The 12,964-nt window shown below is 47.5% G+C and overlaps 1 protein-coding gene across 4 annotated transcripts in view; it reads left to right on the top strand.

Moving 5' to 3' along the window:
* Nucleotides 1–12,715, top strand: part of CAPN2 (calpain 2) — a 98,788-nt gene extending 86,073 nt beyond the window's left edge. For all 4 annotated transcript variants that reach the window (XM_029593104.1, XM_029593102.1, XM_029593101.1 and 1 more), the window contains 3 exons: nt 5,321–5,437; nt 7,557–7,615; nt 10,118–12,715. In XM_029593104.1, coding sequence (XP_029448964.1) covers nt 5,321–5,437; nt 7,557–7,615; nt 10,118–10,141 — 200 coding nt within the window. In that variant the 3' untranslated portion in view covers nt 10,142–12,715. The remainder of the gene's footprint in view (nt 1–5,320; nt 5,438–7,556; nt 7,616–10,117) is intronic.
* Nucleotides 12,716–12,964: the final 249 nt, after the last annotated feature.

Raw genomic sequence — 12,964 nt, 5'->3', positions numbered from 1 at the left:
TAAATTGCTAACATCTCAAAATAGAGATATATATTTTTACCTTTGTTGTCTGATCTTTGTATTTTTCTAATCAGTTGGTCCTGGTCTCTTTTTCCCATTTTTTCCCTTATAGCTCATTTCCTAATTCCTTTTCAGTGTCTTTCTTCTATTACTGTCTTCTTCCCTTCCACACACACACACACACACACACACACACATACACGCTTTCTCTCACAGACTCCCTCTCACACACTCAAGCTCTCACTCTCATATGCTCTCCCCCCCCCCCCCAAGCTCACATTCAAGTTCTCACTTTCTCACCCCTCCCCAGGCTTATATTCTTATGCACACACAGACGCACATTCAGGCACCCATTCTCACCCACACACATAAACCCAGACTCCCATTCTCACCCACAAACCCATGCTCCCAGTCTCACCCACACATTTTCAAGCTCCCATTCTCATTCATACATATACACATTTAAGGTACTATTCTCACCCACACATACACACATTCAAGCACCCATTCTTATCCACATATTCAAGCTTCCATTCTCACCCACCCACACAAACCCAGGCTCTCATTTATCACCCATATATACACATTCAAGCTCCCATTCTCACCCACCCACAAACCCAGGCTCCCATTCTCAACCACACATACACACATTCGAGCTCCCATTCACCCACATATTCAAGCTTCCATTCTCACCCACATACACACCCAGGCTCCAGTTTTCACCCACACACACTCCCATTCTCATCCACACATACACATTCAAGCACGTGCACAGCTTCCGCTTTCTCCACCAGAGCAGGAAGATCAGCTGCCTCTCCTGCTGCCACCGGACTCCTGCTATCTTCGGGCGTCCGAACTTCCTGTCAGGAGGGGGGGAGCGGAAGCGCAGCGCACAACGTCCGCTTCCTCCCTCCCCCCCCCCCCAAGCAGGAAGATCGGCGGACCATATGGCCCGACGCCCGAAGATAGCAGGAGGCCGGTGGCAGCAGGAGAGGCAGCTGATCTTCCTGCTTTGGGGGAGAAAGCGGAAGCTGTGCGCGGTGCTTCCGCTCCCCCAAACAGAAAGTTCGGCAGGCCGTTTGGTCCGAAGATAGCAGAACGGGTGGCAGCAGGAGAGGCAGCTGATCTTCCTGCATTGGGGGGGAGGAAGCGGAAGCTGCCCGCGGCGCTTCCGCTCCCCACCCCCAAACAGGAAGTTCGGCGGCCCCGAAGATAGCAGGAGAACGGGTGGCAGCAGGAGAGGCAGCTGATCTTCCTGCATTGGGGGGAGGAAGCGGAAGCTGCCCGCGGCGCTTCCGCCCCCCCCCCCTCAACAGGAAGACCGGTTGGCCATACGGCCGCAGCAGCGCTTCCCCATGTGTGCCGTGATGGCGCGCGAGGCGTGGGCTCTCTTGTTCGCTGTCGCGGGGATGGGATCCCGCGACAGCCTTGCAGTTCCGGTGCCAGTTGGGTGGGCCTGGGTCTAAGTTGGGTGGGCACCTGCCCACCCAGGCCCACCCGTGGCTACGCCACTGCTCCACAGTATAGCACATTTACTGTGGATTCTCCAGCCTCTCCTCGTAGGCCTTCCAGTGAGGAGAGGCTGAAGGATCTAAATATGTACACCCTGGAGGCACAGTCAGCCTCTCTCTGTAAGCCGACCTTTAGGGAAAACCTTCTGTAGGGCCTAAACGCTAAGGCTTGTGACAGGTTTTATTTTTTTCCCATTTATATCTGTTCCTTGGTTGTTTACATGAAAAAAAGGTATGGATGAAGCAGGTGAAGGAAGCAGGAGCTGCATCAGAACCAAGCACTACAAGTAAAATTGTTCTGTAAATTGGTAATGGAACCCACACGGCAGGGGGGTGATACCGGACCTGGTACTTACCAACGAGGACAGTCTCTGATACGGTGGACGCTCATCTGGGATCCAGTGATCACCGGAGGGTGTGGTTCAGTATCAGAGAGCAGGAGATGAAGGCAAGGGTCCTAGACTTCAAGGAAACTAACTTTGTTAAAATGAAGGCGTACCTCAAGGTGGGTGGGAAAATGCAGGGAATGGAAAATAGCAGCGGGCAAAACTAAAAGGAAATATTACAAGGGGAAGTAACCTTTTTGTTAGGAGAGTAAATAAAGGAAAGAAGAAATAGAGACTGCTATGGTTTTCTAATGTAGCTGAAAAGGTAAGGGAGAAAAGGTTAGTGCTTATAAATTCTAAGAAATTGCAGAAAAAGGAAGACAGGTGGCAATATCTGGAAAAGCTAAGAGAAGCTGGGAAAATAGGAATGCAAAATTTAAAACGATAGAAAATAGAATAAAATGGTGAGGGGGACAAGATTTTTTTTTTTTTTAGATATGTTCGTGATAGAAGGAAGTGCAAAAGTTGCATTTGTGAGACAGAGGTGAAGGGGAGGCATGTGTAGAGGCTGCTGAGGAGAAAGCGAAATTGCTTAACAAATATTTCTGTTCGGTGTTCACTGTGACAGGAGCAGGACCACATAAAACAAACACAAATAAGACTGGAAGTGAGGTGAACCACAACCTCTTATTAGAAAGGTGTGTTCATGAAGTGCTAATTACATTTTTTTAAAATGTTATTTAATAAAATTTAATGTCCGCTTTCCTGATTTGAATTAAATTGCTCAAAGTAGATAAGGTGGTGAGACCGGATGGGATACATCCAAGGGTATTAAGAGAACTTAAAGTCCTGGCAGTTTCAGTGATTGACCTTATCAATACTTCTCTAGAGTCAGGAATAGTTCTGGAGGACTGGAAAAGAGAGGATATGGCTCCTATTCATAAAAGTGGAAATAAGGGGGAGGCTGGGAACATCAGGCTGGTCAGTCTGACCTCTCTGGTGAGCAGATTAATGGGATCACTGCTAAAACAGAGGATAGTGCAATTTCTGGAATCCAGTGATTTGCAAAAACCAAGACAGCGTGGGTTTACCAGAGAGCGATCTCGTCAGACAAATCTGCTCAATTTCTTTGAATAGGTGACCAGAGAGTTGGATCAAAGGAGAACGCTAGACGTAATATACTTGGATTTCACTAAGGCCTTTGACATGGTTCTGCATGGGCAACTTATAAATACATTGAGTGCCCTTGGTATGGGACCTAGAGTGACTGTCTCGCTTAGAAACTGACTGAGTGGGAGGTGACATAAGGTGGTGGTAAATGGAGTTTTCTCTGAGGAGGGTGGTGTTCCTAGAAGTGTGCCTCAGGGATCAGTCCTTGGATTGGTTGTTTTCAGCATTTTCATGAGTGACATAACGGAAGGATTGTGGGGAAAGGTTTGTCTTTTTGCAGACGAAACAAAAATCTGCAACAGAGTAGACAGCCTGGATGGTGTGGAAACCATGAGGAAAGACCTAGCGAAGCTCAAGGAATGTCTAGGGTCTGGCAGCTAAAAGATTTAATGCTAAAAAAAAATGCAGAGTTATGCATTCAGGCTGCAAAAACTCAAGGGGGAGGTACAGTAATGGAGGAGAAATTCTAAGCTCAAAAGAAAAGTGGGATCTGGATGTCATCCTCTCTGATGAGCTTAAGGTGGCCAAACAGATAGGTAAAGTGACAGAAAAAGCCAGGAAGATGCTTGGCCAGCATAATCCCTGGTGAAACCTCACTTGGATTACTGTGCACAATTCTGGAGGCCGCACCTTCTGAAGGATATAAACCGCTTGGAGTCGGTCCAGAGGGTGGCAACTAAAATGATTACTGGTCTTCGTTCTAAAGCACATGGGGACAGACTTGAAGACCTAAACATGTATAACCTAGGAGGAAAGTTGTGATGGGGCGATATGATAGAAACATTTAAATGCCTCCAAGGTTTCAAAAGAGAGGAGGCTCTAGAATGAGAGGTCATGGGATGAGGGTGAAAGGGGGTAGACTCAGGAGTAATCTTTGGAAATATTTATTTACAGGGAGGGTGGGGGATACATGCAACAACCTCCCAGTGGAGATGGGGGAAGACAAAACCAGTATCTGAATTCAAGAAAGCAGGGGATAATTACAGGGGCTCTCCGAGGGAGTGATGGGAATTGCAAAGCCAAATGAGTTGGGCGGATGGGCAGACTGGATGGGCCATATGGACTTATTCTTCTGCTGCCATATTTCTCTTTCTGTGCCAGAGGCCAAAAACCTTTGTGCGGGAGAGGAGGGAGCTAATGTTCACAGCCCTGGCTTGTGATTCGGGACACAAGTTCAAGGCTCACTAATACCACTGTCTCTCTGAGGGACCCTGATCACGTTATTTTGTCCCCCTCTGTGCCTCAGTCACTGTGTGACCTTGAGCAAGTCATTTTATTCCACTGAGCTTCAGAGATTTCTCATAAAAGCAAGGTGCTTGTCTTAAGCTGACTTTTCCAGTTATCATATTTAAAAAAACGAGCTACCCCCTCTTAATGGCCTGAGCTTTTAATCTCCTGACAAATACATTTCTTACAGATAAAACTAGAATGAGATGTGCTTTACTTGTGGAGTTACTTGATGCGATCTAGGGACACTTGCGTTGGGCAAGCACCGAGTGAGAGGGGAAAATTGGTCTCCTGCCCTGCACAGTCAGAGGGGGATCTGCAGAAATCATCCAGACATCCACAAGGCAAAACACCTCGCACTTTTATCAGGTTACCGGCAGGTTCACAGCCCCATAACATTCAGCACACACCAAGGATTCCAGCGACCGAACAACTCGTCCAAGCTACACAGAAGAGAAGACCAGCAAGGGCCTAAAGATCTCCCTGTGCAGAGAGACACCATAGCTCGGCAGCACGGCAGGGCAGAGGAGACCCCTTACACATGCACCCAGCCCAAAGGACACATCATTGGAGTATGCACACACACGTGTAAAAAAAACATGCATCCCTCCAAAATAATTTGTTCTAATGTTAGGCATTTACTTGCATGGAGTCTTTTAAGCCGTGCATATTATCCAAGTTGGAGTGACACCTGCAGAGATGGTCTTAAAACCTTCCAGGCAACCTCAGATCTGCGGAAAATCCGGCAGCCCTTCCATTCTATAAGAAGTTCCAAAATCTCATTCTAGAGACCCCCCAAAAACAGGTTGTGTTTTCAGGATATCCCAATGAATACACTCATTTGCAACAGATTCATTTTCAAAATATGGTTATCCTGAAAATGAGAGCTTATTAAAATGCAAATATGTAGAATTCTTTTAGGCTCAGTGGTCTCTCCGTGAGTGTGCTAAATCAAAATGTTTAGCTGTTAACTGGGTGAATTCTGTGCACTGACCTTGCAGGACCCTTCCTACTCTTGTTACAGAAGCAGTTGATGGAAGGACACTATCTAAAATGTAATGGTGCGTTTTATTTTTATCTTCGTAGGCTTCAAGTTGACCTCTAACTTGTTCCAGCTGATTGTCGCCCGGTTTGCTGATGAAGATCTCAATGTGGATTTTGATAACTTTGTCAAATGCCTGATTCGGCTGGAGATCATGTTCAGTAAGTCCATCTGTCCCCTGCTCCTTGCTGTGGTTTCCAGAGTCAGGGTGTGGGACAGAAGAGGGGGAGAGCAGGCCTCAGGCACAAAATGAATGTAATGTTTTGGCCGGCTGCGGGATAGCCCGCGACCGGCCGCCCTCACCTCCAGTCCTCCACGCCACCGAGGCAGAGACACTGTCCGCCCAGCTCCCCGGGGCCTCCTAGGTGCGTGGGCAGGAAACGCTGCAGCTGGCGCTCCATGACAACAGCAGCGGTCCAGCTGTTTAAACCTTGGTCGCGCTCCAGTGCTTCACCTCGGCAACAGGTCCTCCTTCCTGCTGTGAAGTGCGTGTTTCTCTCTCATTCCTGTTGGCCTTTGGCCTGCTTCTTTCTGCCCTGCCTTGCTTTGTGTGCCTTGTGCTGCCTTTCCTTGGGGTTCCTGCCTGGTCTTGTTTGCAGTCCTCTGCTCGATTTCTGGTTCTGAGCCCAGCTTTGGATACTACCACCTGCCCCCGACCTTAGCTTGGAACCTCGAGCTAGTTTCCTGCTGCCTGCCCCGACCTTGACCCGGGCCTGGACGCCCGTCGCTTGCTGCCGGCCCTGACTACTGCCCGAGACTCGACTTCGCCAGATCGCTCCTTACGGGACTTTCACTTAAGACCTGCTGGCCCCCTGGAGTGCAAGGGCCCAACTTGCGGGGAACATTGCTGGCACATGAAGCTCTTGCCTCCAATCCTCCAATCCAATCGGCGTGGGCCTAGTAGGTGCTCCTGCTGGGTTGTGTCAACCGTGCCACAGCCCAAGGGCTCACGTCCATGACACCAAACTCGTCCTGGTTTTCCTTCTCTTCTGTGCAGGATTCAAGAGTTAGGATTTATGTAAGGAAAGTAAGACTAAACGTAGGCAAAGCCAGAGTTACTGTCGCTACTTCAGAGACAGGCACTTGGGACATTCCAGCTTCTGAAGCCGCCCCGCTTAGGTGAGCCTTTAATGGAACGGTCTTAAAGGGAAAAAAAAACACTCAAAGGGAAGTTAGCCGGAGGAGGGAGCATGTGAGAGCAGAAGCTCTCTTCCCTAAGGTGGAGAAGTCTTTTGTTTCCCCGAGGAGAAACGAAAGAAGAAACCCTCTCAGGTTTGGGGAAAGTGCTCACCACTGGAAGAGGAGAAAGAGTATGGCTGGCCTGAGCCTTACTTTCAGAGGACCCATCCACTGCAATGAGGTGCACAGGAGAGGAGCTCGGTGTAGTCTGTGGTGGGAGAGTTATTTGGGGAGCAAGGATTTCCAAGCATTGGGGTCTCCTGGAAGGAATCGTGACAGAGGAAATCCTCTGTGGAGTGAACAGAGAGAGCGAGCCTGTTGGAGGTAGCAGAGAGTCCTAGCAGCATTTCCTGGCTCCGGGAAGCGTCTGTCTTGGACAGAGTGGCTCTGAATGAAGCCACAACTGTCATGGTCGCCAGCCTTTTCCAGCTGGTTAGCTTGCAGTGGAAAACAGCCCGGGCACAGACCAAATTTTTAAACTCTTTCACCACAGCAATAAGGCCTCAGTATCTGCAGCTGAACTCGGGCATAAGCGACTTCTCCTGCACTGCCAAATGCATTCAGTTTACCAGGTACAGCTTGATAAAGCATCTGTGGTGGAACAAACAAACGTTAGATGGCGTTTGGCAAAACCAATCCAAAGTGCAATTAAGTTGGAAGTGCTGCGCAGCCTGGGAGTGTACAGATCTAACGGACGTTCTTTCCCCCGCAAGCTTGGCTGGGTGCGACTCCCCCGTTCGGGCCCGTCCAACTCTGCGTGGCCGACCGCAGATTCCATGGCTGTGACTGCTGTTGCCAGCCCAGCGCCCTCTAGCAGGAGCAGTGCCAGCCGTCTCCAGGGCTCGGTCAGCTGGCATAGACCTTTCATCGCCCCAGCACCCACTGGCAGCTGCTCGCCTGGGGAGTGCGGATGCTGTGGTGTCCGAGCGATGACTCCCAAAACTCAGTTTTCCTTTCCTCCCTTTGCTGGTCCGACCAACGGGGGAGGGGGCGGGGGGCACAGACAGACTGGACAGACATGCAGATGGGCACGACTAGGACATGAGACGTTTTCTTGCCATGTGATACTCACATGCTAATCTGTTTCTCTGTCTTCCACAGAAATATTTGAGCAGCTGGATACGGAGAAGACTGGAAGCATAGAACTCCCTCTCCTCAGTGTAAGTCAGACTGGAGGGATTGAGCTTACACACGATAGTAACTTGGAACTGGAAGGAATTCAGGGAACTCTTGGGTGCTAGGGGTTCCTTTGACACGTAGCTAACTCGCATCTCTTCTTTATTTATTTACACTTTGATAGATAAGAACCCTTAACCCCAACCCCACCCCTTGGCTCTAACAGTGTTGAACAGGTAACATCACCCACCTCATTAAACTGTCCAACTGGAATTGCAAAAACAAATGGAAAAGTGGAAAGCAATGTTGAGATTTGATTAGAACAGTAAACTCTGCATCTTCGCTGTCAAAGACGATGGCTTTTTGAGTTGACGGTGGAAAGGGCCTTGTTACATCCAGTCTGCTCTAACTGCTGGAGGGAGACCATTAGGCATCCTTGGGTTTCAGGCTCCCTAGTCCAAATATCACAAAATTGGAACATAAATGAAGCTCCAGTGAGCGATGTCTGAGTCACAGAGGACATGGTTAAGTCCCAGTGCTGGCAGCTGAGTAGCAGAGAGAACAAAATGCTTCCAACACACCAATGATGTGATGCCTGATTTTTGTAAATATTTTTGGTAGCACATTTATTGTTATAGGAGAAATATGAACATTTTTAAATAAATAAACAAACTACATTTCTAAGTAGGAATGCCCCTGTTTAATAGCTGGTGAGATCCTGTTTTGTTTGGTTTTTTAAGGGATCCACAGATCCCATGAGCCACAAGTACCCACATCTCAAGGTTTAGGATGTTTTCACCAATGCCCATCCAGTAGAAGCAGCTCTGGTCCCAATGAACTGATCTTTAGCTTATCCCTTTCCATTCACCTTTTACCTTCCACTACCAATGCCCTTGCAGTCTGCCAGGCTTAGATGATCAACCAGAGGACGTTATATCAGTATTCATTAAAAGGGTAAGATTGCTGGCACTTCCTGGCCATGTACATACAATATATCTTTACAGTTGCATAATTTGAACCGATTTTGGGCTCTTCACCATTCCTCATATCCATGTATCCAGCCCTGTAAAAACCAGGTCAACTAAAAGTTCTATCACTGACCTTTCAGTGGCCATCTTGGAGTGCAAACTATATCTGAGGGAAAACTCCAAACAGCACCTCCTACTTTATAATTCTTTGAGATTTTCTAAAGGAGTTGTTTTGGGGGTTTTTTTTTAGCTCTTTTGCAAGCAAGTTTGAGAATCTGCTGGAATTTTAAGCTCCTTTAAGCTTTCATCTATAAGGAATTGTTTTTTCTATAAGCATTTTGTTTGTCAAAAGCTGAGATCCATGTATTGATCCACGGTGCGATTGCACTATGGGGAAGATTTTCAAAGGGTTGAGCGCGTAAGATATGCGCGCAACCCCGGAAAACCTACCCCTGCCTCCCCCTGCGCGCACCGAGCCTATCTTGCATAGGCTCGGCGGCGCGCACAAACCCCAGGATGCGCGTATGTCCTGGAGCTTGCAAAAAGGGGCAGGGCGTGGACGGTCCGGGGCGCGGGGCACAGGGCAGGGCGTGGCCTGAGCCTCCAGGCACAGTGGCCATCAGCCGGCAGGCGTAACTTCTTCAACAAAGGTAAGGGGGGGTTCTAGATAGGGCTGGGGGGCGGGTTAGGTAGGGGAAGGTGCGGGGGGGCGGGAGGGAACAGAGGCAGGCTGCGCAGCTTGGCGCATGCAAGTTGCACAATTGTGCACCCCCTTGCACGCGCCGACCCTGGATTTTATAACAAGCGCGCGGCTGCACGCGTATGTTATAAAATCGGGCGTAGATTTGTTTGCGCCAGGTTGCGCAAACAAATCTGCGCCCGCGCCCAGGTTTTAAAATCTGCCCCTATGAGTATTGTGCGCAGTTCTGGTCACCCCTATTTCAAGAAAGAGAGTAGAACTACAACAGATGCAGAGAAGGGCAACAAAAATGATAAAGGGGGTGGAACCTACTCAGAAAAGAGAACAGGGTGCAGTAGATTGCCTCAAGGATCAGTTTTGAGACCAAATCTATTCAATATCTTTGTGAGCAACATTGGGGAAGCGATAGAAGGTAAAGTTTGTCTGTTTGTAGATGATACTAAGATCTGCAACAGAGTGCACACACCTGAAGGATTAGAGAGAATGAAAAGTGATGTAAGAAAGCTTGAAGAGTGGTCGAAGATTTGGCAGCTGAAGCTGGGCAGATTCCAACATCAGTTGCAATACTGTTACCTGTTGCGAGGGTCTCAAGGTATCCCATTAATAAGTCACAGATCATGGGAATTACAAGCTAGAGAGAATTCAGCAGACTTGAAAGTTTGTAATTGTGAGGGTCAGGTGTGACGGTTTCTCATGGAAGGGACTTTGCCTCCTCCTCCCCCACAAGGTTATAAAAGCAGCTGGTGTGCTCACTGTGGTCTCAAGTGAAAATTCGATTGGTATCAGGGAATTTTTTGGGGCAACTACTTGTCTTTGATTCTAAGATCGAATTAGTTTTTTGACTTGTGTTTTGTATTGTCATTCTGTGTTTTTTACAGTGGCTGTCCTTTACAATCATGTAGAGCTGACTGGAGAAAGCTGGGGACCTTTGCTGAAGACCTGATGATCTCATGACGCTAATATAGTTTTTAAGAATTAATGCACTACATGGAAAAATATATTGATAGTTGTAGCCATGCATGGAATCTGGACTTTGCAATGCACCTTCCACCTTACAAAGAGAGAAGGTTTAAACAATTTAGTGATACAGGGACTGTCCTACTGTGGTTACCTAACAACTGCAGACATTTCTGTATTGTGAAATATTCCAGGAAACCTAAACTCTTTGCATGGAGGCTAGATCTGTTTGGAGGACATTTTAGGGTTCACATCTCCTGCCTGGCAGGCAGTTATAGGCTCAATGTCTCATGGAAGGGCTCTGTATAGGTTAAAAACCTGGTAAAGGCACAGATCTGATTAGGCTGCAGAAGTCTTCCCATGCAGCCCTTGGTCTAACAGGGCTCTTTTGTAGCAAAGCATATTCATTAGGGGAGGAACACAAGAAAAAGGGGGCGGGCAAATAGGGATACAGCCATTTTAAGAAATAAGCTGGAACACACTTTTTAGAATTCAGTAGAGTCAGGGGCTCATCTCTCACGTTCCTGCTAGGGACTGGAGAGCAGAAGGTAGAATTAATGATATGCACCTGACCTGTAGAGCCCATCTACCAGCTGCATGAAGAATGATAAGTTGCACGCTCAATGAGCAGAGCCCATGCCACTGGCCACAGGAAAAGGGACAAGCCACACGTGCACCAAATTGAGTGCATGATGTCAGTCACGGGAAGAATGACAGGCCGTATCCACACCAGTTGAATCATCCAATCCTTAGAAAGAGAGACGAGCTACATACGGTAATTGACCAGCAGAGCAACTGCCACAAAACTGGGAAAAGTGGAATGCCGAGAGCTGTCTGCATCTGGATTAGCAAGTTTCTGACAGCTAGTGGGATGTATTGGAAGGTGGGATAGAGAAAAGCAGATAAGGGCAAAGGTGATAGGGATTATAGTACAGGAAGGAGATAGAGGGGCAGATGACTTGTTCTAGAACCTCCAGCAAGCTGAGACTTCACTCTGAGCATCTCTGAGGAACGGATCAGTAGTCTGACTTGGACACATCGGTTCACCTTAATTCTGGGGCAGTGGATAGATTTAAACTCTGTCTAGATGCAATTTTCAGAATATCTGCAAATGTTTTTGGACTACGGCTTGAGATGAATGCTTAAACTATAGCTAGGCAACGAGGCTGTTAGCAAAAACTGCCCATTTTGTCAAAATTTGTCAGGGAAAAGGAAACGAGACCTAGCAACCTCATGATCCTCAGTAATGAGACAGCCTAAGGAAATGCAGGTCATTTGAGTGGAAGGACCCCCAGCTGGGCTGCTTTTAGAATAGGAACACAAGGTTCCACTGCTTCTCTGGGACTATGAGTCCTGCTCCAGGATGGACGTTTACGATCTGCTTTCTTTCTGCACTCCCCCACCCACAGCTCTGTCACTTTTCTAGAGGAATGGGATGCACCACAAATGTGAACAGATATTTCACAAACGTGAAGAAGCAGACCCTGTAATCCATAGTCACCAAACCCACTGTTCCCAATTGGCTCTGATTTTTCAGGACCAGTGGGATCTGGTGCTGGGTTTTTACTCCATGACATGCATGGATTTGTAGACCTGATTTCTCTATGAGAAGGCATAAATGGGAGAAAGCAAAAGAACCATTAAATATTAGGATCCATTTATCAAAAGTTTGTCAGCACTGTTTATCAGGGTTCTTAACCCAGTCCTCATGACACATTTAGCCAGTCTGTTTTCAGGATATTGACAAAGAATATGCATGAGGTAGATTTGCATGCACCCCCCTCCATTGTATGCAAATCTATCTCATGCATAGTCATTGTGGATATCCTGAGACCCTGACTAGTTACGTGTGTCCTGAGGACTGGCTTGATAATTTCTTATTAAAATGTCTAAATGCTTAGAGGTTCTCTAGCACTGAACCCATGTGTAGAGTGAGCTAGTGCATAGCGCAATGGTCTGGAAACCAGGGTTCAAGTCCCAGTTCCCCTGCTGATGCTCCTTATGACCTTGGGCAAGACATTTTAATTCCCACTGCCTCAGGTACCAGCCTAGATCCCAAGCTCTTTAGGACAAAGATTACATGAACCACCTTGAGTTAAAATCGGAAAGGCAGTCTAGAAATACAAAATACCGTCCCATCTTTGACCTTTTTTCCTTCCCCTATGGAAGAAGTCAGCTTATTTTACCAATTGTAAGCTTCTCAGAAGTGCCTTATCGCTCTAAACAGCAATGGTCCCCCCCAGCCACCCATGCCTCACTTAAAAAAAAACAAACCACCCTTCTAGGACAAGTTACACTGTAGTGGCAGCTTAGTTTCTTGCTTCTCAGGGCAAACATTTTTGTTTTTGTTTCTTTGATTTGCATAATGATTCCTGTTAATAAGAAATGATATTCTACTTATGTGCCTGAAGCGAGCTGAACTGTTTTGCTGCATCCCAACAAATGCTGTAATTTATATGGTTTGATCCTTTTTCAAGGGCGTGTGCCTTGACATTTCCTGAAAGAAATCAGTTTGCTGTATTAATTGTTGCCTGTTTTCCTCCTGCCCTCCCGTCCCAGGCCGCTGAGCCGACAGATGCAGGCAGTTCACCCTGGAGGAAGGGGGGAGGGAAAGATTCTGTATCTCCTTTCACCTCTGCACCGAACCGGAAGAACTACAGCAGCAGAGACCAGAGGAGAAAATGCCAGGAGGGGAGGACGGGGTTAAAGCAACGGCTATAAAGAAGATCAAACCAGCACTGGAAGCTGAAAATGCAGAGAACACTGAA

This window comes from Rhinatrema bivittatum, chromosome 3 (assembly GCF_901001135.1).
Source record: "Rhinatrema bivittatum chromosome 3, aRhiBiv1.1, whole genome shotgun sequence".
Taxonomy (NCBI): Eukaryota; Metazoa; Chordata; class Amphibia; order Gymnophiona; family Rhinatrematidae; genus Rhinatrema; species Rhinatrema bivittatum.
Note: the sequence above shows the minus strand (reverse complement) of the source record. Positions and strands in the feature narration are given on the sequence as shown.